General features: G+C 41.3%; 1 protein-coding gene across 2 annotated transcripts in view; it reads left to right on the top strand.

Moving 5' to 3' along the window:
* The first annotated feature begins 422 nt into the window (after positions 1-422).
* The window catches only part of LOC115420122 (uncharacterized), a 40,697-nt gene continuing 16,561 nt past the window's right edge, over positions 423-24,558 (top strand). The window contains exon 1 of one of the 2 annotated variants that reach the window (XM_030135363.1): positions 423-579. In XM_030135363.1, coding sequence (XP_029991223.1) covers positions 477-579 — 103 coding nt within the window. In that variant the 5' untranslated portion in view covers positions 423-476. The remainder of the gene's footprint in view (positions 580-24,558) is intronic. The other variant, XM_030135361.1, reaches the window with a different exon arrangement.

Raw genomic sequence — 24,558 nt, 5'->3', positions numbered from 1 at the left:
ATGGCTTAATCTTTTTACATTATATTAATATAACGTGAGGTTCAGTTCACTTTGCACACAAACAGATGCTAGAAATGTCTACAAAGGTTTGAATGATGACTAGGTTTGAGGTTTCAGAACCTGGATGTTTTCACTTTTACTGCATTAAATGCATTTAATTAGTTCTGTCAGTAAGAAGATAAGACTTTATTGATCCCACCATGGGGAAATTTCACAGGTTGACAGCAGCAACATACAACACACTAGTGCAAAGAAAAAGACAGGTAGAAAAAAAAATCCACAAGTGAGAAATGAAATCTGAAAGAAATTGAGAAATCTGTTATTGGGTACAGAGGAAACTATTCCACAGAACTGAAACTGAAGCACCACTGACATCTGAATCAGGAAGTGAAAGTGTTTGTGGAGATAAAAGGGTGTGGACATACTGATGAACATTCAGAAGACACATAGACGTTTCACTGTTCTGTGCTCAGCTGATGGACATGAAGATGAAGCCAATTTATGTTTCCATGGTGATGGTTGTGATGACAACACTGGTGGTCTCCAGCGTCGGACGACGCCAGACTTGGACAACAACAGGTAAACAAAGCCTTTTCATCTAAAATATATGGTCATGTAGGTCAAATGATCATGGTTGCTCTAAAGCTCCTGTTTCAAATTTAGAAACAGGCTGGTTTTGTTAGTTTGATTAGTTAGTTGTTTAGCAGGTTAGTGGGTAAAGAACTGCATTTTTGTTGTGGGATTGCATGTGGAATGGAGTAGAAAACACACGTTTTGTTTTTGTTTTTTGCCGCGTTTTCGCTACGTGGTATCGACTCGACTTGACTCGACTCGGCCTTTTTGCGTTTCCACTACGAAAAAGGACCTGGAATCTGGTACCCGGTACTACTTTTTTGGTATCACCTCCGCTGAGGTTCCAGGGCTGGGGAGCAGATAAAACGTGACGTATAAACACTGCAGACCACTGATTGGTCAGAGAGTCGTCTCTGTGACCCGCCGTTTTACAAAAACAGATGTGGAAGTTTACAGTAAATATAGCGGTAGGTTAATCGACATGATGACAGCCCGCAAAACTGCACCATGGTTTGTCGAGGAGGTTCAGACATAAAAATTCAGCATGAGCTTGACGACAGAACACGAAACGAGCGAGTTTATCAGCAACTCTCTGAGCAGACAACACGGAAGTAACGCGCTGCATCGCTATGACGTCCAGGTACTGTGAAGCGGGTAGTATCCTGTAATGGAAACGGTCTCCAGATATAGGACCTGGTACCCGAGTCGAGTCGAGCCAAGCCAAGCCGAGCCGGTTCCACGGTTGGTGTAGAGAATCGAGGTATTTTTATTTATTTTATTTTTAATTTTATTTCGAACATGCAAAGAAAATAAGACAAAACAAAGCAAATTAAGACGTAAAAAAAATTTAAATGGACAGAATCTATCTTCAAGCACGTACAAGTCTGAATTTTGCATGGTCGAAAAGGAGTAGGAAGAAGTATAAACTTATTTAATCCTACTCCTCAGTGCTTTTACACCTTTATCATTAACTTTATACAACAAGCAGCCTATACTATTTCCCTAATTTTAGCATCGAACCACAACAATCCATAATGCAGTAACTGAATTATCCACAACAGTATGTTCATGTCAGTACAGTCATACAAACAGACTTAACAAACATTTTCTTCAATAATTCCAGCAGATTTATCAGTACATCATTCATAAACAAACAAGCCTCATTGTCATTATTAAATACTGTACCTCTCAAGAATCAATTCTTTATATCTTTTTTTAAACTGAATTATGTTTGATATTTGTTTTATCTCCACACACAATTTGTTCCACAGTTTTACTCCACAAATGGTGATACAGAAACTTTTTAATGTAGTGCGTACTTTATGAATCTTTAAATTTAATTTTCCCTGTAAATCATAGACTCCCTCTCTTTCACAAAACATTTCTTGAATATTGCCCGGTAGTAAATTGTTCTTTGCTTTATATATTATTTGAATAGTTTTGAATTCCACAAGGTCAATGAGTTTTAAAGTTTTAGATTGTAAAAATAGTGGATTTGTGTGTTCCCGAAAACCAACATTGTGAACAATTCTTATTGCTTTTTTTTTGCAATATAAAAATTCTATGTAATGAACTTGTATATGTATTTCCCCATACCTCCAAACAGTAACTTAAATAAGGTAAGATCAATGAATTATACAGAATCTGAAGTGATTTCTGATCAAATATCCCCTTTGCTCTGGCCAGGAGTGAGATGCTTCTGGATAGTTTGTTTTATAGATATTTTATGTGAGGTTTCCAGCAAATTTTATCATCAATTATCACTCCAAGAAACTTGTTTTGAGTCACTCTTTCTATATCTACACTATCTATTTGTACCTTTATCTCGTTACTTGTTTTACATTTGCCAAAAATCATGAATTCTGTTTTACACAGATTTATTGACAATTTATTTTTGTCAAACCATAATTTTGTTTTATTTAGCTCAGAAGTGATTACGTCCAAAAGTTGCTGTAAATCCTCACCGGTTCCTAGAATATTTGTGTCATCAGCATATAATGTAAATTTCATTTGTTCAGACACTTTACATATATCATTAATATGCATTAGAAACAGTTTAGGTCCCAACACTGACCCCACACACAATACCCAAACCCTCAGAACAACAGTCTCCCATCATCACAAACTGTTTCCTGTTCTCCAAATAGCTTCTAACCCAATTCAGCACCACTCCCCTGATTCCATACTGTTCCAGTTTATTGATTAAAATGTCATGGTTTACGGTATCAAATGCTTTTTTTTTTTAAATCAATGAAAACTCCAGCTGTGAATTTTTTATTGTCAGTGGAATTTGTGATTTCTTCAATGAGTTCAGTTAATGCTAGTGATGTTGATCGGTTGGTTCTGAATCCATATTAACTGTCTGAAAGTAATTTGTATTTTTCTATGACTGTATCTAATCTATCATTGAAGAGTTTTTCCAGGATTTTGGAGAATTGTGGGAGAAGAGAAACAGGCCTGTAATTTGTGAAGTGGTGTCTGTCGCCATTCTTGTACAGTGGTATGACTTTAGCCATTTTCATTCGACTTGGAAATGTCCCAGTTTGGAATGATAAATTAAAGATGTAAGTTAACGGTTTGGAAATACCTAGAATGACCCTTTTCACAACTACTTTCACAACTGATATTTGGAAACAAATTACAACTGTACAGTGTATTTATAAATTCTTCTGTCATTTGATTTGGGTTGAGCAAATTGATGTTAAAGTCGCCACAAATAAACATAACTTTTTGATTTGCTTTTGAAAGATATTCCTCCATCCAATCTTTAAATAAGTCAATATTAGAGCTTGGTGCTCTGTATATGCAGCTCAGAATAACATTTTTCTTTTTCTTCATAAATATTTCTATAGTGACACATTCTAATACGTTATCCACCACTGTTGACATGTTTTCCACTACCTTAAAATCAAGATTCCTGTCTACAAACAAAGCAACACCACCCCCACTCTTGTTTTGTCTGTTAATGTAAACCATCTCATAACCTTCAATTCCAAAATCCATACCCCTACTCCTATTTAACCAGGTTTCTGATATAGCTATAATATTGAAAGGACATTTGAATTGACTTAAAAAGTATTCGATGTTGTGAAAGTTGGCATAAAGGCTTCTGCTGTTAAAATGGATAACTGATAAACCATTGTCCATGTTGATACTGCTGTTAAATTGTTCTTGGGTATAATAGTTACAGCTTTCGTTAATGTCAGAGAAAAAGTTGTTATACAGATCAATGTCATTTTCAGTATTATGTGAATGATGTTCAGTGTACTGGAAGTTTTTTAACTGCAGTTCATCACACTCTATGATGTTTTGTAGTGAATGATTGAGTCCAGTATGTGTATAAGTTGTTCCTGTTGCCATGAAGAAAAGTGAGTGTCTGCATACTTGCTTTATGATTGCATTTGTCTACGTCACTTATGTTACTTATGCGTGCTACTGCGTGGATGAATAACTAGTTTGTCATGTCGAAGGTAGGCAATGTCTCCTTTTTGTCTTGCAGCTCACAGTTCTGGCATCAGTTCTTTCCTTTTCCTTTTTACCACATCAGTAAAGTCCTCATTGAAGTACATTTTTGTTCCTTTTAGTCTTTTTGTGCATTGAAGAATGGCAGCTCTGTCCTTATATCTAAAAAATTTCACTACAATGGGCCTGGGTCTGTCCCCTCCAAGCTTGCCTATGCGGTGGGCCTGTTCCATCTCCATTCCCTGGTGCATCTGAAGGTTTTCAGCTAAAACCTTTTTCACCTTCTCTTCTGTCTCTACCCAAGTTTCTCCAGGTGACTCCACGATTCCCTCAAATACCAGGTTATTTTGCCTTGACTGCCCCTCAAGATATTCCATCTTGTCCATGACAGCTATCAGACTGTCACACACTCTGAAAACGTCTGACTGCAATGAATTGCCCCGTTCTGATAGCTTAGAGTTTTCAGATTTTAACTCATCAACTTCCTTTTGTGTGTATTCTAGACTTGTTTTTAACTCCTGAAGGTCCCTTGTCAGCCACTCCAGCCTGGTGTTTGTGGAGTCCATGATGATTTTCACAAACCCCTTAAAGTTCTCCTGTTGTTGATTTAACAGTGCTGTGAATAGTTCCTTTTGCTGTTGCAGTAGCTTGGATACCTGGGACAGTGAAACATACTCTTCATCCAGTCTAGCCTCTGCTTTTGACTTGGGTGGCGTTTTATGTTTGTTTGTTTTTTCTTTTTTTTTTTTAACAGCAGCAGTTGGACACAGTACCTTTAAGCCTGGTGGCTGGCTGCTGGTGGTGTTGGATCCGGCCTGGCCTGGTAGCTAGCTGCTGGTTGTGTTGGATCCTGGCCTGGTGGCTAGCTGCTGGTGGTCTAGGCCTGGCCTGGTGGCTGGCTGCTGGTGGTGTTGGATCCTGGCCTAGCCTGGTGGCTGGCTGCTGGTGGTGTCAGATCTGGGCCTGGCCTGGTGGCTGGCTGCTGGTGGTGTTGGATCCTGGCCTGGTGGCTAGCTGCTGGTGGTCTAGGCCTGGTCTGGTAGCTGGCTGCTGGTGGTGTCGGATCCTGGCCTGGCCTGGTGGCTAGCTGCTGGTGGTCTGGGCCTAGCCTGGTGGCTGGCCACTGGTAGTGTTGGATCCTGGCCTAGCCTGGTGGCTAGCTGCTGGTGGTCTAGGCCTAACCTGGTGGCTGGTTGCCGGTGGTGTCGGATCCTGGCCTGGCCTGGTGGCTGGCTGTCGGTGGTGTCGGATCCTGGCTTGGTGGCTAGCTGCTGGTGGTCTGGGCCTGGCCTTGTGGCTGGCTGCTGGTGGTGTTGGATCCTGGCCTGGCCTGGTGACTGGCTGCCGGTGGTGTCGGATCCTGGCCTGGCCTGGTGACTGGCTGCTGGTGGTCTGGGCCTGGCCTGGTGGCTGACTGGTGGAATCTGATTCCAGTCTGCTCAGTGCTGCTGTCGTTTCTCAGTGCTGCTGTTGCTGCTGCTCAGAGATATATTAGATTGTATATGAAACATTCATATGAATCCAAAATTAAATTAATATTGTTGTCTAAAATGCTTTTAATTTAGTAACTATATGACTAATTTGTTTTTAAGTGATATCTTTGATCATTTCATAGAAATTATGGTAAACTTATTTACTATTTTGTTAATACAGTTAATTATACAAAAATATAGTTAATACACAATTTTAAAAAAAAAGCTTCTAAAAACTCAAGGCTTTTTTCACAAAACTTGAAAAACCCAAACTAAAACCACAACTAAGATTCAACTAAAATCTGCACAGTTCACATTAAAACGATCCATTTCCTTAAAATGCTTCCTATTTCCAATTTTGACCCAAATCAAGACCCAAACTGGAATACTCATTACACAAAGAATCTTCAGAGCATTTTAAAAAATGTTTTTTAATTAACATTTAAAAAATATCAGTTAAAAATGAACTATAAACACATCAAACTGTGAAAATTGTTTTCACACATTACATATTTTACTGAATGAATCCAAATACCTTTTACCTTTTCAACTGTTTAACTTTAAACCTCTTCTGTTTTTTCAGGGAGTACTATACTCTGGGAGATTTGCTGAACTGAAAACTTAGAATCCAAACCAATATCTGTGTAGGAGGATCTTATCTTACATCAACAAAAAAGGCAGAACAGTATTTCCTTAAGTCAGCAGAAGGTTTAATATCTTTTGTAACCAAGGTGATGAATATGACAGAACTGTTGATTCAGAAACCTGATGGAGATTGACATTTTATTTGTAAAGTCCAAATAAAGAATGAATCATTATGACAATTAAAAATAATTTCAGCACAATTGTTAAGAGTCAAAGCAACAGTCATAAAATTTGATATTTTTGCTTATAATTCATACATGAAGGGTGAAAAAGTCAGTGTTTTTTTAGTTGTATTTCCACGGATGGAAGCACAGCCTTCTCTGTGTTGCTATGACAACCAGCCAAGTAGAGGGGGGCAGGCATCTACGCCTAGTGGATTCAATACCTGCAGTGGACCTACCTAAGCGAACTGGTTCGACACATGCAATTGAAACGAGTTGAGATGATACACTCTAAGAACTTTAACTGTGCTCTACTCAATTTAATCTCTATAACATTTTTACACTTAAAAAATACTGAGTAAATTTGAAAGCTATGAAATAATTAAGATGTACATTACAAATTAAGTATTAATTATAATTAAATCTGCAAAGGGAGCAGATTAAAGAAGATCCAGCTGCTTTTCTCAGTTCTCAGGGGAAACATTTTAACCAGGGAACGATTTAATTTCTGCTTAATTTAGTTATAACTCAAATTTTTGTTATAACTGGGCCTCAGCATTAACTCCTCACTTGAGAGCAGAAAGGTCTCTACACAGTTCGTCCACTTTTCCCCTCAGTCCCGCAATTTGCTGAAGCGCCTCCACGGTCTGTCCAGCGATGTAATCCAACTTCTTATGAGAGTTCCCAGCTCATCCGGCAAGATCTCGCACACTATCCCCTGACTGTGTTACCATCCGTTGTAATTCCTTCACATTCCTTCCTTCACTAACCGCTCCAAAGTGCTCCTTAATTTGAATCGACAGCAGCAGGGTTTCTTTGCATGCTGCTGTCTTTCCAACTTTGCGATAGACCAGGGCAACTCCAAGACCAAATAAAGCCGCAAGTGGCATTGAAAGGCCCTCGCCACAGGCACGTCCAGTACAAGTATGTTCATTGTTCAGAAGGTGGCGCTCTAGCAGCAAATTTTATATCTTCTGATGAATGGGTATAGGCCTGGGAGATTGACAACTGATTCAAATTTTTAGGCAAATTGGTGTTCATTTGTTTGAATGGAGACAATTTATGTAAAGATAAATTTGTAGGGGGTGCTATAGCAGCAAATTTCAATTTCTTCTGATGAATGGGTGTAGGCTTGGGAGATTGACAGTTGAACTGAACAAATTTTTGTATAAGTAAATCTGTAGCGGGTGCTATAGAGCCAAATTGAATTTATCCCATTTAATGGGTGTAGGCCTACGAGATGTACCACTGAGTCAAATTTGAGGCAAATCGGTGTTCGTATGTCCAAACTGATGCAATTTTCATAAAAATAAATTTGTAGGAGGCGCTATAGAGTGAAATGGCAATTTCTTTCGATAAATGGGTGTAGGCCCGGGAGATAGACGTCTGAGTCAAATTTGAGCCAAATTGGTGTTCGTATGTCTGAGCTGAAGCAATTTTTATAATGGTAAACTTTCAAAAAACGTCTCAAAGTTTACAACCTCGTCGCACAAAAAGGGTGTCACAGATCCCAAAAATTAGGCTAAATTTTGATGCCCCACTTCTCTAGATACTGTACACCGATTTTGAGCTCAATCGGCCAAACACCCAAGGAGGAGATAGTTAAAATACGATGTCAGCAAAAACGCTGAGTCAGCATTTTGGAAATGTCAGTCCAATATGGCTGACTAAGGGTTGGTTTAGGGGCGTGGCCACAATAATATTTTTTGTTTGTCTCCTCACGATTAATCTGTGTACCGATTTTCGTGGCTCTATAACAAACTTTACGTTGCATGTGGTCCCATCAATGTAATGTATTTCCACTTTTCAAGGGGGCGCTATCGCAGCATTTCTTTACCAACATCTACGAAACCTATAAGTAAATTAAATTTCTTGCACTTCTGAATTTTGGGCAAAATTTGTTGAGTTTTCGTAAATGTTCAGGGGGTCAAATTTGAGCTCAAAGCACAGGAGAGAAAAACAAACAAACAAACATATATATATATATATATATATATATATATATATGTACAGTCTGAGCAAGAACAATATAGCCATTTCTGGGGCAACCATGTATTTGGCTTAATTGGAAAGCTCTCTAGGTCCCCCACATATCCGTGGGGTCAGATGTCACGTGTCGTGCACTTACACTCACATGACTGACCCTGACTGGACGTGGCCCATTGACTCCTATTCGTTCTAGGCAGGTGTAAATATGCAGTTTGTGTCCATGTCATCATGTACATGTTCTTAAAGTTCTCACTGCTGTGAAAGTGAATATGTGTGAGAGTGGCGACAGGCGACCGCGTCACCGGCGATTTTGTCCCCATGCGCCCACTGCAGACTCAATAGGCCCTGCGCCGGCTTTACTTGGCTCGGGCCTAATTAGGAGATGTCCCGCTATCATGAATCCAAATAGGTAGATGTCTTCAATGTCCTCCACCGACAGAACCGACAGGCATACTACTCTCCACTTCTCCCAAGGGTCAATAGTATACCCGGCTGTGAAAGTTCCATCAGGTCAGGCAGGCTCCCCAGGGCCCATGTTTGTGGGTGAAAAAATCTTGTCAATTGCGCTGAGTGACCAATTGATCAATTCCATATTTGCTGTTCGAGAGCTCAGCGAGCAGGGGATCCAAAAGTCAAAAGTAAAGTCAGACGAGACACTGCAGAGGCAAATCAGGAGGAAGGCAGGACAGCTTAGAAACACGTCTGCTCTTGACGAAGGACAGTCAGGAAGCTTATCTTATCTTATCTTATCTTAAGTAAATATAATTAAAAAATTGAAGCAGATCTGAATAACTAAATTGAGAACCATGAAATATAAAATTGAGTTGATATAATTAAAATATTAAGTCTATGTAATAGTAACCTTAAGTTCAAACCACTCAAAAAAATGAGTAAATATAGTTAAAATGTTAGATTAATGCAACTGAAAATGAAATTATTATTTAACAAAACAAATCTGCTACATTTACTTAAAGTTTTTAACAGAAAGTAATTCATACATGATTATCAAATATCAGAATAAATATGTTACATTTTCTTATTTATTTATTTATTTATTTATTTATTTATTTTTAAAATGTATTTACTCTTTAATCTAGGAGTACTTCAGGTCAATATCTGGGTTAGGGTTATGGGTAAGGCTTTATTTTTCAGTAAGACTGTCTCAATGACCCCCTGTGCCTGATCTGACTGACCAGACAGTTTCAAGTAGGGAGCCAAAGGCAAAGCACTGGCCAGCACAAGGTCAATCTGCAACTCCTGGTTAGGATTAGGGTTAGGGTTATAATCTACTCTCTTTGCACGTGAATGGCACACATCATAAAGTTCTGCATAACAAAACTTACTCACGTTCTTAAGTTGTTGTTAGAGATAAAAAAAATATTGAGTTAGAATGAGTAATAATTAAAGTTCTTGAAACTGATTGGATTGTTTCATACTCACATATTCTCACTGGCATTTACAGAAAATATTGTTGACAGCTTAAAAATGTAATTTGTTTCTCAAATACTCATTTCTTTTTGTGAAATAAACTTAAATAATAGATGTAAATATGAGACAAAATTACAGGTGGATTTTTAAGCATTTATTTTGGTACGTCTAACTCCAATAAGCACTTAAGTGATTTTCAGACATTTTATTAAGGTAGTATATCTTTTTATTATTGTGATATTTACTAAGGCCCTGAATGATTTTTTTTAGAGTGTAGTACCTATTAAAAAAAGCACCAAATTTCTGAAGTACATTACAGGCCAAAAGTTTGGACACACCTTCTCATTCTTTGCATTTTCTTTATTTTCATGACTATTTACATTGTAGATTCTCACCGAAGGCATCAAAACTATGAATGAACACATGTGGAATTATGTACTTAACAAAAAAGTGTGAAATAACTGAAAACATCTCTTATATTCTAGTTTCTTCAAAGTAGCCACCCTTAACTCTGATGACTGCCTTGCACACCCTTGGCATTCTCTTGATGAGCATCAAGAGGTAGTCACCTGAAATGGTTTTCACTTCATAGCTGTGCCTTGTCAGGGTTACTTAGTGGAATTTCTTGCCTTATTGATGGGGTTGGGACCATCAGTTGTGTTGTGCAGAAGTCAGGTTGATGCACAGCTGACAGCCCTATTGGACAACTGTTAGAATGCATATTATGGCGAGAACCAATCAGCTAAGTAAAGACAAACGAGTGGCCATCATTACTTTAAGAAATGAAGGTCAGTCAGTCTAGAAAATTTCAAAAACTTTGAATGTGTCCCCAAGTGCAGTCGCAAAAACCATCAAGCGCTCCAACGAAACTGGCTCACATGAGGACCGCCCCAGGAAAGGAAGACCACGAGTCACCTCTGATGCTGAAGATAAGTTCATCAGAGTCACCAGCCTCAGAAATCGCAAATTAACAGCAGCTCAGATTAGAGACCAGATGAATACCACACAGAGCTCTAGCAGCAGACACATCTCTACAACAACTGTTTTAGAGGAGACTGTGTGAATCAGGCCTTCATGGTCAAATACCTGCTAGGAAACCACTGCTAAAGGCGGCCTTACACTGTGCGAGTTTAGAGACGATTTCTCACTCGTGCGACTCTTTCTGAGATCGGGCCAGATGTGCCTCTAATCATGTGTCGTGCTTCGTGCAGTGTACATGGGGTAAAGAGAAGTGATTAGCACCACACGACCACCTCACGACCAGCAATCGTGTGTTCGCAAGGAAAACGGAGCTGTTTGAAATCCTGCTCGCTCCTCGTGAGTGTATCGTACTGTCAAAGCAGTGCCACGAACCGATGTGCCTCAAATTCTCACACTGTGGATGCGTGAACACAGACGTGTACAGTAGCGTACAAGCTAACAGTAGCTGGCTATTGTCCTAGTGCAGTTTGGTTGTTGCAGCTTACCTCTAGTTCTGCTGTAGGTTTTGCTGTAGGATAACAGCCCATACTGTCCACGTCTGGCCAACCAATTCCTGCACCGAACACATCGTTGTCTTTTCTTCTTTTTTGATTCCCCGCAAATAATGGCACATATTGCCAAAGCAGCTCGTTGGTTTCTGTTTAGCACTACCATTTCGTGGCTCACGCCAATACACAATCGTCTATGCACTTTTACTGATTCCTTGGTATTTTAACGTTGTATTTCCGGATACAACACTCGAATGTGTGGTGCGTCCTGTGGTGTATGGTCCTACAGTGTGAGCAGTCAGGTCGCATACGAGCATCGGTCCATGCAGTGTGAGAACATGAATCGTGAGCCTGACTTTACGACTGATTCGCACAGTTTGAGATGGAGCTGCGTGCAACGATCGAAATAATCGCACAGTGTATGGCCGCCTTAAGGAGAGGCAACAAACAGAAGAGATTTATTTGGGCCAAGAAACCCAAGGAATGGACATTAGACCACTGGAAATCTGTGCTTTGGTCTGATGAGTCCAAATTTGAGATCTTTGGATCCAACCGCCGTGTCTTTGTGCGACGCAGAAAAGGTGAACGGATGGATGCTACATGCCTGGTTCCCACCGTGAAGCATGGAGGGGGAGGTGTGATGGTGTGGGGGTGCTTTGCTGGTGACGCTGTTGGGAATTTATTCAAGATTGAAGGCAACCTGAATCAGCATGGCTACCACAGCATCCTGAAGTGACATGCCATTCCATCCGGTTTGCGTTTAGTTGGACCATCATTTATGTTTCAACAGGACAATGACCCCAAACACACCTCCAGGCTGTGTGAGGGATATTTGACCAAGAAGGAGAGTGATGGAGTGCTGCGCCAGATGACCTGGCCTCCACAGTCACCGGACCTGAACCCAATCGAGATGGTTTGGGGTGAGCTGGACCGCAGAGTGAAGGCAAAAGGGCCAACAAGTTCTAAGCATCTCTGGGAACTTCTTCAAGACTGTTAGGAAACCATTTCAGGTGACTACCTCTTGAAGCTCATCAAGAGAATGCCAAGAGTGTGCAAGGCAGTCATCAGAGCTAAGGGTGGCTACTTTGAAGAAACTAGAATATAAGATATGTTTTCAGTTATTTCACACTTTTTTGTTAAGTACATAATTCCACATGTGTTCATTCATAGTTTTGATGCCTTCAGTGAGAATCTACAATGTAAATAGTCATGAAAATAAAGAAAATGCAAAGAATGAGAAGGTGTGTCCAAACTTTTGGCCTGTACTGTATATGTGCATCTGCAGTGAGGGCGAAGAGCTGAACTTTTGGAATCAAGGATAAAATGAAAGGCTATTCATTTGGTGCCTAAAAATTACATGTTGAAGTTGCTCATTAAATAATATTGAAGGTGTTTAATTTTAGAGTTGGTTGATGATTTTTAGAAGCCAAAAAAACAGGACTGATTATTAAATCAGCATTTACAATTTCAGAATTTTTTTTTCTGTGTTACTGTTCATTCTTATTGCATTTTATTTTGTGCATCATGAATCATTGTTTTTAATTCAGGGGTGATTCAGCACAGTGGAAAAAGACCCACAAACTTTTATGTTCTTAAAATTGTACAATAAAACCAAACTGTCACTACATTCACAAGCTTCTTAAAACATTAAAACAAACATTAAATTCACCAAAAATCATGTCTACTACATCTCAGAGGCAAATATTTGATTTTTTACAGATCACCTGTAGTGTTTTAAGAGCTGCACAGTTTTCTTCTGTTTGAACACTGATATTGTTCCTGTTATGGTTAAGGATAAGGTTAACTCATTTGATTATCCCTGTAGGGAAGTAGGATCTCTGCATTTTACCCATTCTACACACACAATGTATAACAATAGCATCAGCATTAATACACACACACTAGTAGCAGTGAGCTGCCATTGGGATCCTCATATCCTACTCCATACTATTGCCATACTGCCTATGTAAACCTCTCTCGATTCACCACTGTTTTGCCTGATGTTCTGTTTTGTTTTAGCTCAGTTGTTTTTGTTTTTCTATTATTTTATTAATTTTTTTTTTTAGGGCTGGGCAAGTTAACGTGTTATTACCGCGTTAACGCATTCATTAAATAACGCCGACAATTTTTTTAATCTCCCGTTAATGCTGTTCTGCCTTTCAAGCAAGTCTTAGTTCATTTATACATACAGACTCTTATTTTGAAACTCATGCTTTTATTTTGGCACTTCACACGCAATGTTGAGCCAAGCGCCGGTCTGTGTGAACTGTGCACGTAGCTGAGAGAGGTGAAAACCTTTCCAAGTAATGCTGAATCAAACTTTGTGTAACCCCTGCAGAAGCAACGCCTGTATGTATTAATCATTCTGTTGTTTTTGCTAAATAATTTCAAATGCAAACGTGCCGTTAGAAACATGTTTATGACATTATTTTGGATGTTTATTACAATGTGTTATTAACATGTTTAAGCTAAGTCATTTATGCTAGCAGTCGTAGATGGGTTGCTAATTCTTTATGCAGGCTCATGCTAAGTTTATGTAAATTCATTGGTTGTGTTTATCTATAATATGCCAGCCTTTGAACTAACCTTTACCTATTTACGATGTGATTGTTGTATTAGCAGTCAATTTAAGTTTATAATAATTACATCTATGCCTTCTCCGTGAATATGCATATCATTACTAGACATAACTAATTGAATTATGTTGTCTTTATTTTATAGTTTAACTCTGTCAATATGCATGATGTCAAGTATGTACATTAAAGCTGCAAACTTCATAGAGGACATATCTTTCATCGTCAGTTCAGAGTTTAGCTCGCTGTCTAGCTCAGACTAAGTACAGACGTCTAAGTGAGGACAGTACACTCCTATTCTTCTGCCTCTGCTTGTGTGCGTGTAGCAATTAGCTCGGCAGATAGACAACAGGTTTCCCAAGAACAGCCATACTCTCAAAACTTCTCACCAAATCTTTTACTTGAGACTCACTGTAAAACTGCAACATACATAGAAAATATGTCTCAGTTCTGTTCATTGCCTTAATACATTTACATGTCATTATACATTTAAATGAATGGGAAAAAGACCACTAGCTCAACGCTAACTTGGATGGGAAAATCCATAGACACGCTAATGATTAGCATTTACAGATTAATTTAAGATTTACATCTTTTTATCCAGCAACAAAGGTTCACATCAGAGATATTTTATACTATTCATTCTTACAACAACTGAACATAAAATACTCACAGCAAACGTTAGTCGATTCATACAAAATCCATGTGAAATATCACTTAAAGGCAATACACGCTGTTGATACCGTCAACGCCCCCCCTCCCCACATAACTATGCGATTAATCACGATTAATCACAGAAATCCATGTGATAAATTGCGATTAAAAAATTTAATCGCTGCCCGGCACTAGTTTTTTTTTTTTTTTTTTCCTGCTACTTTTGGTTTTAGTCAGGGGAATCAAACTGGAGAGTCCAACACCCTGGCCCAAACCAGGTTCAGATCAGCAACAAACTACAAAAGTTCCTCATACAATTACACTCCGAAGTGCTGAAACAGGCTGTGCCTTCACTTTCTTGAAAAACAAAATGACATATTATCATTTCATTTTTTTTTTTTTTTTTGACTTAAACATGTACTGGTTTTTCAACAAACAAACAAACAAAAAAGAGGCCAATATTTTGAGTTACATCTTGATATAGATACCTGCACAAAGTGCATAGGAAAATTACAACGTTGTAAATTGTAATTTGTAATGTGTAATGTTGTAATTTTCAAAATTTGTTTCTTGAGTTTGGACCAGGTTTCTTCACCAGTATAATTCAAGAGGCACAGTACTGGATCACAACAAACAGTCCATCTAAAAATCTTTCCCAGGGCTTGTGTAACATTTTCCCAAAAAGTTTTAACCTTAGTACAAGCCCATACCATGTGATAAAAAGTACCTTTCTCTTTTTTACAATGCTAACAAAGATCGGAATTAGATACCCTCATCCTATGCAATCGCACAGAAGTGAAATAAATTCTATGTACAAAATTATAGTTGATAATCTTGTTTTTTACCGATTTAGATTTACTTTATGAAGTGTTTTCCAGATATGGTCCTATGCTTCAGATCCCAAAGGTTTCCCAGAGTCAGTCTCCCACTTTCTTTGGACTGCATTCCAGTTTTCGCCTACTGTTTTGTGAATCAATTTGTACAATTTCAATGCAGTTTTGACCTTCTACCCAACCACTGATTCTAGTCTAAACTCAGTTTCTGTCAATTTGGGTATAACTACAGCCTCCCCTAAATATTTAGGTAATTGTGATCTTATTTGGGTATATGTTTTTTTTTTGTTTTTTTTTTTAAATCCTTATTTTCAATACTGAATTCAGCTTTGAGCTGAGCAAAACTCTTCAATTTTCTGTCATGGGGGTTCTTCAAATCAGTGTAAGTAAGTAAGTAAAGCTTTATTTATGTGAAAGAGTAGGGAACTCTGGATTGCCAGTTCAGATCAGATAGGATGTCACTGAAGAGAAACTCCGGTCAGAGAGTTGGTTCAGGAGTCATTTATTCCAAAAGGTTTATCTGTTTACATGCGTGTGTGTGTGTGTGGTTCTATAAAAATACAAAAAGAAGATTAAACAATATATTAATAAAGAAAATCAAAGTACATGTGCTTCAATCAACATCTCACACATTGAAATACAAAGAAAGTACAATAGAGATGCACACAAGCTATACAAAATTATTCAGCGGTCTCTGGCGCCCTCTTGTGGGCAACATGCGTGGTACGGACGCAACATGTGTGTGAATTGAACACGCGGAGCTCCCGTGCCAAATTACAAGTAGTGTGAATAACAGGAGTCAAAATGTAAAAGTAAACGGTACACATAGATGGTCTGGAGTTGGGTAGCAAGTATAACTCAAGGCTTATCACAAGTAAGTGCACGGAAAATAAACAAGCTAAGCTAACACTCACTAATGTCCATTTAACAGCTTCGTGAAATTAGTTAACAGATTCTCCATAACGTTAATACACTTGAGTAATGCTAACCAGCATCGGAAACATTGGAAACATTCACAAACAACTGAGCAATGCCATAACAGATAGATATAAACAAATTAAGGCATAATTACTCACACTGCGTCATGCACGCACACGGACCATTTCTCCATTACTCACGCACATCTGCTGACAGCGGAAAAGACAGTGCTATGGCAAAGTGCACGTCAATTTCAAAATAAAAGTCCCAGAAATTAAATAGACCTTCTGACATAGCCGCCCCCAAATTTAGCTATAAATTTGAATTCAAAAGAAAGTCTCATTCATATGTCCACTTCATCCTCCCAGGCTGGCAGCCGCACAAGGTGCACGACTGGTCGCAGGTAGGTCTGGCCTTGTATTTTCACTTCTGCTGCCCTGACTCGACCATCCGAGCCTGGACAGGTCTTCATCCCCGTACCGATGGGCCACTGGGCTCTGGGTAATTGTGAGTCAATGACCATAACCACCTGGCCAGTGGTTAGGTTGGCAGTGTCTTTGTGCCATTTCTGGCACTTCTGAAGGTCAGGAAGGTGATAGCGGATGAAGTTAGTCCAGAAGTGGTCAACCAAGATCTGACTATGTCGCCATCTTCTTCGACTCAGGAGATTGCTGGAGGCATAGACAGAGCCATCGGGATGACATAGGCAAAGTAGGCAGCTGCCTAGGGCCCCCTTGCTGAAGAGGGTCCCGATGGCTGCATGGTCACTTATCTGTACAACTTATTCAAAACCATCCATTGTAAACAAACCACCACAGTGAGGCAGCGCTAACCCTCTCCTTTACTGTTTTGTGACTGGGGCCCCCAAATTAGAGGGATTCCCCCTATGCAATGACAAACGCTATGAGGGTCATGTAGAAGTGACATCTGCCCTCGCGCACCCCCTATCACATCCCCCACTTGCTGTCTGTGGAGGAACAAACGGTCTGTCCACACTGAGCATGGCGGCAGCCATTTTAAAAGAACATCAATGATGAAGTGCTCCTACCTTTCAGGGTTTGCAAAAAGACAAAAAAGAAAGAAGAGGAAAAACGGCAACGACACAGTGGTAAATATTAAGTAAACCATTGTTTTCTCCAAATAGGCTAAAACTGTGTGATATGTTTGAAAATGTGTGAACAAAAGCCCTCACATTAGTGACCAAACACACAGATAGATGTTAGCATGAGAGGGTGAGGATTCAGTTCAAGAACTAATCATATACACACAACACAACTGTGTTCTGTTGGAAGAATTTAAGGAGAGAATAAACACAACTTCTCCATCGCCCTTTTCTAATGTTGTACAGCGTTCCAAAACTTCTTTTGAGCTAAATAATTTGGATGTGGAGGACCGAAGTATGACAGTATTAAAAGTATTTAGTCATGAAAAGCCAAAGCTAAGCCTACTGAGGTGTTTTCACTTACTCTGGACGGTTGTCGGCCGCCTGCTGCGGTCACCCACACAGCTTTATTCCAAACAAAATCGTTTGGTCCTATGAATCCCATCCAGTTTGGCCAAAGAATCCATCAAGTTCAATGGACATTTTCGGTTAGCTAGCAATTTCCGTTGGTGATCTCTCCATCCCATTAGGAGAAAAATGTCCCTTTTCCATTGTGTTTGTCCGTCTCATCATTTGTCCTTGTGTTGCAGCTGGTTTAGGCACAGAAGAGGACTAGAGTAGGACTGCAGCAAAAGTTTGTATTTGTTCGAGTCCCTCACATCAGCTCTGTGCCCTCACCGCGGAACTGAGTTCTCCTCACGTCCAAGGCAGGCACACATAAACAATACATGAGGCATTCAGGAACAATTAAAATAATTAGGAAATTACAACACTTTTCAAAATCGTCAAATATTCAGAATATTCAAATACAACACCAAAAAAAAAAAAAAAAAAAAAAAAAAAAATGAATGGCGGTGTCTGTGAACCATGTAATCATGATCCTACATTTTAAACTCTGTAATTATCTATATTTCCCACACTTGCCCATCAACACATCACATCACTTTGCATCATGTGCTCAGGTAGTTTTGCCGATGAGGTCTGATGTTACATTTTGGTGCATTATGGGAAGTGAAGTTCTTCTCCTGCAAAGTTACTATCAAATCCTCCACAGTTTAATCATATACTTCTAGAATAAGTACAAAAGTAAGCCTACTCACCAAATGCCTTTGTTTTTTTTTTGCTTTTTTAGGTGCTTTGCTTAAATTTCTGTCAGCGCCAATTGATAGTGACAATGCCACCTCCTCACAAGCTGAAAGTATTTATCAGGCTACATGGAATTAGTAACATCACAGTTTAGAAAATAAAAATCTTATCATTATTAAATCTATCACAATCAGTACTAATTGCATATTAATATATAATAAATAGGCCTAAAAATAATAATGATAATAATTTAAATAATTTTATTTGTTTATCCTTTTATCATCAGTAGTACTAGTACTAAATGCACCAGAAAACAGGAAATCGCATCTGGATTTTATTTTTCTTCTTCGGTAATTCGACCACCACATCTTTGCGTATGAGGGGCCTCACTTCACTTTCTTGCCTAGGGCCCCCAGATATCTTGAAATGGCCCTGGGCATAGATGGCTTGTGGGAGCGATGCGTCTTGACGTCCCATGAGTAGTAGATTTGGTGTGACCAGGTCTGGGTCACCGGCGTCGGAGATGTACCCCAGTGGTTTTGAGTTGATTATTCCCTCCACCTCGATCAACACAGTCTGAAGTACAGGTTCAGCAACAATGTGGTCTTGGAGTATGACTTGGAGAGCTGCCTTGACTGACTTAATCTCTTGTTCCCATGTTCCGCCAAAGTGTGGAGAACTAGGGGGATTAAAACGTAACTCTGTCTTTTGTCTGGTGAGCTGTTCTTGAAGAGGGGCTTCTAGAGCAGCAAAACTGGCTTGTAGCTCTGCAGCTCCACCTCGAAAGTTAGTCCCTCTGTCTGCCAGGATCTCAAATGGCTTACCCCGTCGAGCGATGAATCGACGTAAGGCCATCAAAAAGGCATCTGTGTCGAGGCTCTCAAGCAGATCGAGATGTACACAACTTGTTGTCATGCACTTAAAAATCAGCCCCCACTGCTTCTCAGTCCGTCTACCCACTTTGATGTGGTACGGCCCAAAGCAGTCAACTCCAGTAGACCAGAAAGGTGGCTTGTATAGATGGAGTCTTGCAGGGGGTAGATCTGCTATTTGAGGTACCACTGGACTCGCACGCCATTTTTGACATTCGTGTCGAATGTCAAAAATGGCGTGCTGTGTCAGCTGTGCTGATGGCGTTTGATTGATTCTCTTCCCCGTAAGATTCAATATCTTTGCCTCAACTCTGCAAAAACTCGCTCTAGACCTGGATGCATAAGGTCATGGTCATACTTCTTAATGAGCAGCTTGGTGACAGTGTGTTTTGGATCGAGAATGATGGGATGCATGGTATCTGGGTCGAGATTCTCTGCTCTACGGAGCCTGCCTCCCACCTTCATCAGACCGACAGCTGCATCATACTCTGGAGAGAGCATAACCAAATGACTCTGTGTTGAAATGGGCTTACCAGCAATCAGCGTTTCAACTTCTTCTGGGAAGCTCTCCCTTTGTGATTGCCTCAGAAGGTGTAGTTCAGCAGCTAATGCTTCAGCTGCTGTCATCGCAGAACCACTTTGGTCACTAGCCGCCCCGTGAAGGCTCTCGGGAGTAGCTGTGATAAGACTGTCCCAGTTGTCATTGATTAGATCAGACGTTATACTTTGAGGACAGGCTGTTGCTCCACAGAACACGGTTTTGCATAATTCATCCTCATCTTCTGCTGGCGCTACCTCACCATGCATCACTGGCCAGGAGTCTGGAGGTTGTTGGAGAAATGGTGGACCTTGACTCCACCTGCTTGGCTGGCAGAGCTTGTGCAGGGTTTTACCACGGGTAAGGTCATCAGCAGGGTTGTCTATGGTGCTGACATACCTCCAGTTTGCACCTTCAGTGAGTTCCTGGATCTCTGAGACTCTTGTGCCCACAAAAACCATGAGTCTGATTTGAGCCAGTTCAGGACTGTTGTAGAGTCGGACCAGAGTGTGATGTGATGGGGAGCGAGTGACAGTTCTGTCATGATGAGTTTGGCCAAATGCGCACCAGTCAAAGCAGCACACAGTTCAAGGCGTGGAATAGACAACTGTTTACGGGGACTAACTCGTGATCAAGCCATCACAAATGCTATGTGGACCTCACCTTTGCGGCCTTGTGTACGCATATATGCCACAGCTCCATATACTCTCTCGGAAGCATCACAGAAGATGTGTGCTTCTCGTATTGGCGTTTCCATATCTGCTTCGTGTGGAACGTAACACCTGGGTATTTCAACTTGTGAAAGACAGACTAGTTCACTCTCCCGTCGTGTCCATTGATCCAGCAGAGCTTCCGGACGAATCTTCTCATCCCAACCAACTTTTACTTTCCACAGGTCTTGGATGAGGATCTTTGCTCGAGTTGTGTAAGGGATAAGATATCCAACTGGGTGGTATTGTGTTGCCATCACCTTGTACACATTCCTCAGAGTGGGCTGTGAGTACTCTACTGGTCTATGACGGTACCCCAAGCGATCAGTGAGACAGTTCCAGCGAAGACCCAGTGCTGGTTCTTCGGGGTCTTGAGTGTGCTGGGAAAGCCACAGTTCAGTGCTAGCTGCTTTAGCTTCAACTGGGAGGTGTTCAACGACTGAGGGAATGTTGCTGGACCACTGCCTTATGTCAAAGCCTCCAGCAGACAGCAGTGTTCTCATTCGGTCTATGAGGGTCTTAGCTTGGTCCACACTTGTGAGACTAGTCAAACAGTTGTCTACATAAAAGGCAGTTTCCACTATGTGTAAAATGTCCTCCTGTCCCTTACTGTTGTCCCTCACATGTCTCTGGAGGGCATATGTAGCGCAGCATGGGCTGCATGTAGTCCCAAATGGTAAAACCTGCCATTCATACACAGTTGGTTCCTCCTCCTTTCTCATACCTCTCCATAGGAATCGGAGTAGCGGCTTGTCCTCTGGTAGTAGACGCACTTGATGAAACATCGCTTTGATGTCACCACTTATGGCTACATGGTGTTCTCTAAACCGGAGAAGGACGCCTAGGAGAGAAGGACCCAAAGTTGGACCAGGCAGGAGTTGGCTGTTGAGACTATGTCCATTGTGCTGGTAAGAACAGTTGTATACAATCCTTGCCTTGCCATTGTGATGGACTATATGGTGAGGCAGATACCAAGACTCTTTTGAATCGTCTACTGAGTCAGGAGGCATGGACGAAGCATTGCCCAACTGTTCTAGCTTCTGTATCTCTTGGCAGTATGTGTCTGCCAAGGCGGTGTCTTTAGCTAGACGACGCTCTGTGCTTCGCAGCTGTGGGAGCAGAGTGGTCTTTGGTGTCCAGAGCGAAGGGCTCCCTTTGCGTCGGAGAAGTGGAGTCGCATACCTTGTCACTCCATCTACATCTACTTTAACAGTACGTTGTTCTAGTAGATCAAGGGCCTGCTTATCTTCCTTAGATCGTGTGGCAGTTTTAGTATTAGCATAAGCGAGTATGTCAACTTCCCAAAGACGCTCTACATGTCGCTGTAGCTCTGAAGTGGGAGATGTAACGAAGTAGCAGTGTGAGTGATCATCAGGGAATTGACTGAGATTGGCTGGGCCTTGCAATGCCCATCCGAGAGCGGTGCACACTGCTAAGGGACTCCCAGGGGGGCCAGATTGGACTGGTTGTTTAGGAATGAGTAGATGTGGATAATCCGATCCAATGAGGAGTAAGGGTTGAACTTTGTCCACCAATGGGAGAGGAGGTTCTTGCAGATGAGGGTATCTGCGCATGAGTGACTTAACAGGATAGCTATGTTCAGACAGACTCAGCTCGTCAGCTGTGAATGCATGGTCGATGTTATATCTGGTCTTAGGCGAATGAGCTGGGGAGATGCTGAAAGAAACTGCAGCTCCCTGTAGGTGGACCACCTCTTGGCGGACCGTACACAAAGTTTCTGGTTCTCTAGCTAAGTGAAGGCGTTGGACTGCTGAGGGAAGAATGAGTGTTCTTTCTGATCCATTATCCAGAATAGCAAACATTCTATAGAGTGTTCAGCATTGCATAAACGTACTTTCACCAACTTGAGCATAACCTTATGCGGCCGATTTGGACGATCAACATAGACAGTTGTAGGAGCAGAGCTGACCATCAACACCTTTCTGGCTCCTTGCTGACACACTTCATGAAGCACAGTTAGATGTTGCTGCTTACAGACTTTACATGGCTTCTTTAGAGTGCATGCTTCTGGAGTATGATTCCTTCCACATCTCCAACAGCCTCTGTCTTTGATCCAGGCAGTAATTTCTACTACGGAGAGTGTTTTAAACTGAGGACACAGACTGAGGTAGTGTTCTCTGGAATCGCAGTATGGGCAGTAAGGTTTGAGACCTGGTTTTGCCTTAGGAGGCTTGGTACTGCTATCTGGATCTGAAATAGTGACTTTAACTTGGCTTTTTGTGTTATAGTACACATTAGATGGATGGCCCAAAGATTTCTTCTGGGCTTTGACCACTTGGCCCTTTGACTGCTCTTGGAACATAGTGGCTGCTCTTGATGAAATGCGCTTTGCTTGGGACTTCAATTTAAGCCAAGTGGAGAAATCCACAAGCGTATATGTCTTATCTGTTCCAGTCCTCAGGATGCCTTGGTTCAAGCTGTACTCGACAAACCCATCCCGATAACCGGCAGGCAGTTTGCTGAGTAGTCTATCTACATGAGAACCACATAGCAGTTCATAGCCATTCTCACCCTCTAAGGAGCATAACATGCCCACCAAAGCCTAGACTGATAGGGCAAAGTTGTCGAATGCCTCTGGATCTCCTGCTTTTATTGGGGGTGAGTTTAAGCTGGCCCCTAACTCACTCTGCACCAGCTGCCAGGGTTGTCCATATTTATCCTGGAGCGCCTGGAGCACTGAGGTATACGGCTTTGGATCGTGCCAATATGCTTGGGCTAACTTGTATGCACTTGGCAGCTTTTGGTGATCCAGGAGAATTTGGTATTTGAAGTGTTCTGTGAGGTGCGTATGTGACTCGAGCAGATTGTCTAAAGCCATTTTAAGTAGGGCGAAGTCTGACTCTTTACCAGATGCAAATTGGGGTAATGTAGGTCTAGGCAATCCATACGATGTGGCAACTAATAGCTCCATAAGTTCAGGATTGGGTGGTACTCTAGACCCCATATGAGGCGTTGGCACCTGTTGTAGTAAAGGTGGAACAGCGGCGTAAGGATAAGGCAGCATACCTGCATATGGTAGCATTGGCTGTTGCTGTGGATAATGTAAAGGAACAGGCGGGACTTGTACTTGGCTGAAGCCCGTCGGTTGCTGGCTAAGCGGAGCCGTATTGGGAGCTAGAGAGGGTGGTTGAGCCTGAGGTCTGGTGGCATCCATGGTGGATACAGGATGTAGTGGAGGAGCTTGGTTGGTGGTTGCTGGCGTAGAGGGAGGTAAGGTGGTATATGTAGGTGGTAGCATGGTTGGCCTAGTTATAGTAGCATTGGCTTGGTCTAGTGGAGCAGGCTGAGTCTGAGTCACTGGGGGGCTAGTGGAGACAGGAGGATTTGCTCTTGGAATAAAGGCTGGTGGTGGAATGTTAGTTGATGGTGTAGAGTGGAGTTGTTCAGGTTGACCCTGTGAGTGTGGTGGTAATGTCTGGGAACTGGCTAGAAGCCGGGGGTTGTATTCACATTCACTGATAGGTCTGGAGTGAACAGGGCTCTGGGGTGCTTCCTCCTGTAGGAAAGTTATCATAGCAGCTTTCTCTACTTCCATCTCCTTCTCCTTTAGTCGCCTTTGCAGCATCAAATGTTTGGTTATTGTCTCCTTAGCCTTGTAAGCAATCTCTGCTTTTTCCTCTAATTCACACCTCTGCCGCTCTTGTTCTCTGAGGAGAGTCTCCTTTTCATTGAGTGCATCTCGAGCTTGTTTTTCCAGAAGACTGCAATGTTCATTGACCAGAGTCTCCTCCATTATCTGCCTCTGCACCTCGGCTAATTCCATGCGTTTAACCCTTTCCTCCAACATTTCCACCTGCAGGTTTGACAGTGTGTCTGTAACTGACCTCTTGGAAACTGAGCTCTTGGTGCTTGAGCCAACACTGCTTTGGGACTTGGGTCTACTGCTATGAGAAGCTGCTGCAGTGTGGTAAAAATGTGCTTCTCTGGCACCTACTGCTCTAGCTTCCTCATGGATGTTGGATGCAGATGGTCCCATCACTGTAGGATTGTATCCAACTTCATAATCAGCAAGATATGCTGGTTGCCATATCTCTCGCTGGGGTCTGAGATGC

This window comes from Sphaeramia orbicularis, chromosome 5, assembly GCF_902148855.1.
Source record: "Sphaeramia orbicularis chromosome 5, fSphaOr1.1, whole genome shotgun sequence".
In the NCBI taxonomy this organism is placed as follows: Eukaryota; Metazoa; Chordata; class Actinopteri; order Kurtiformes; family Apogonidae; genus Sphaeramia; species Sphaeramia orbicularis.
Note: the sequence above shows the minus strand (reverse complement) of the source record. Positions and strands in the feature narration are given on the sequence as shown.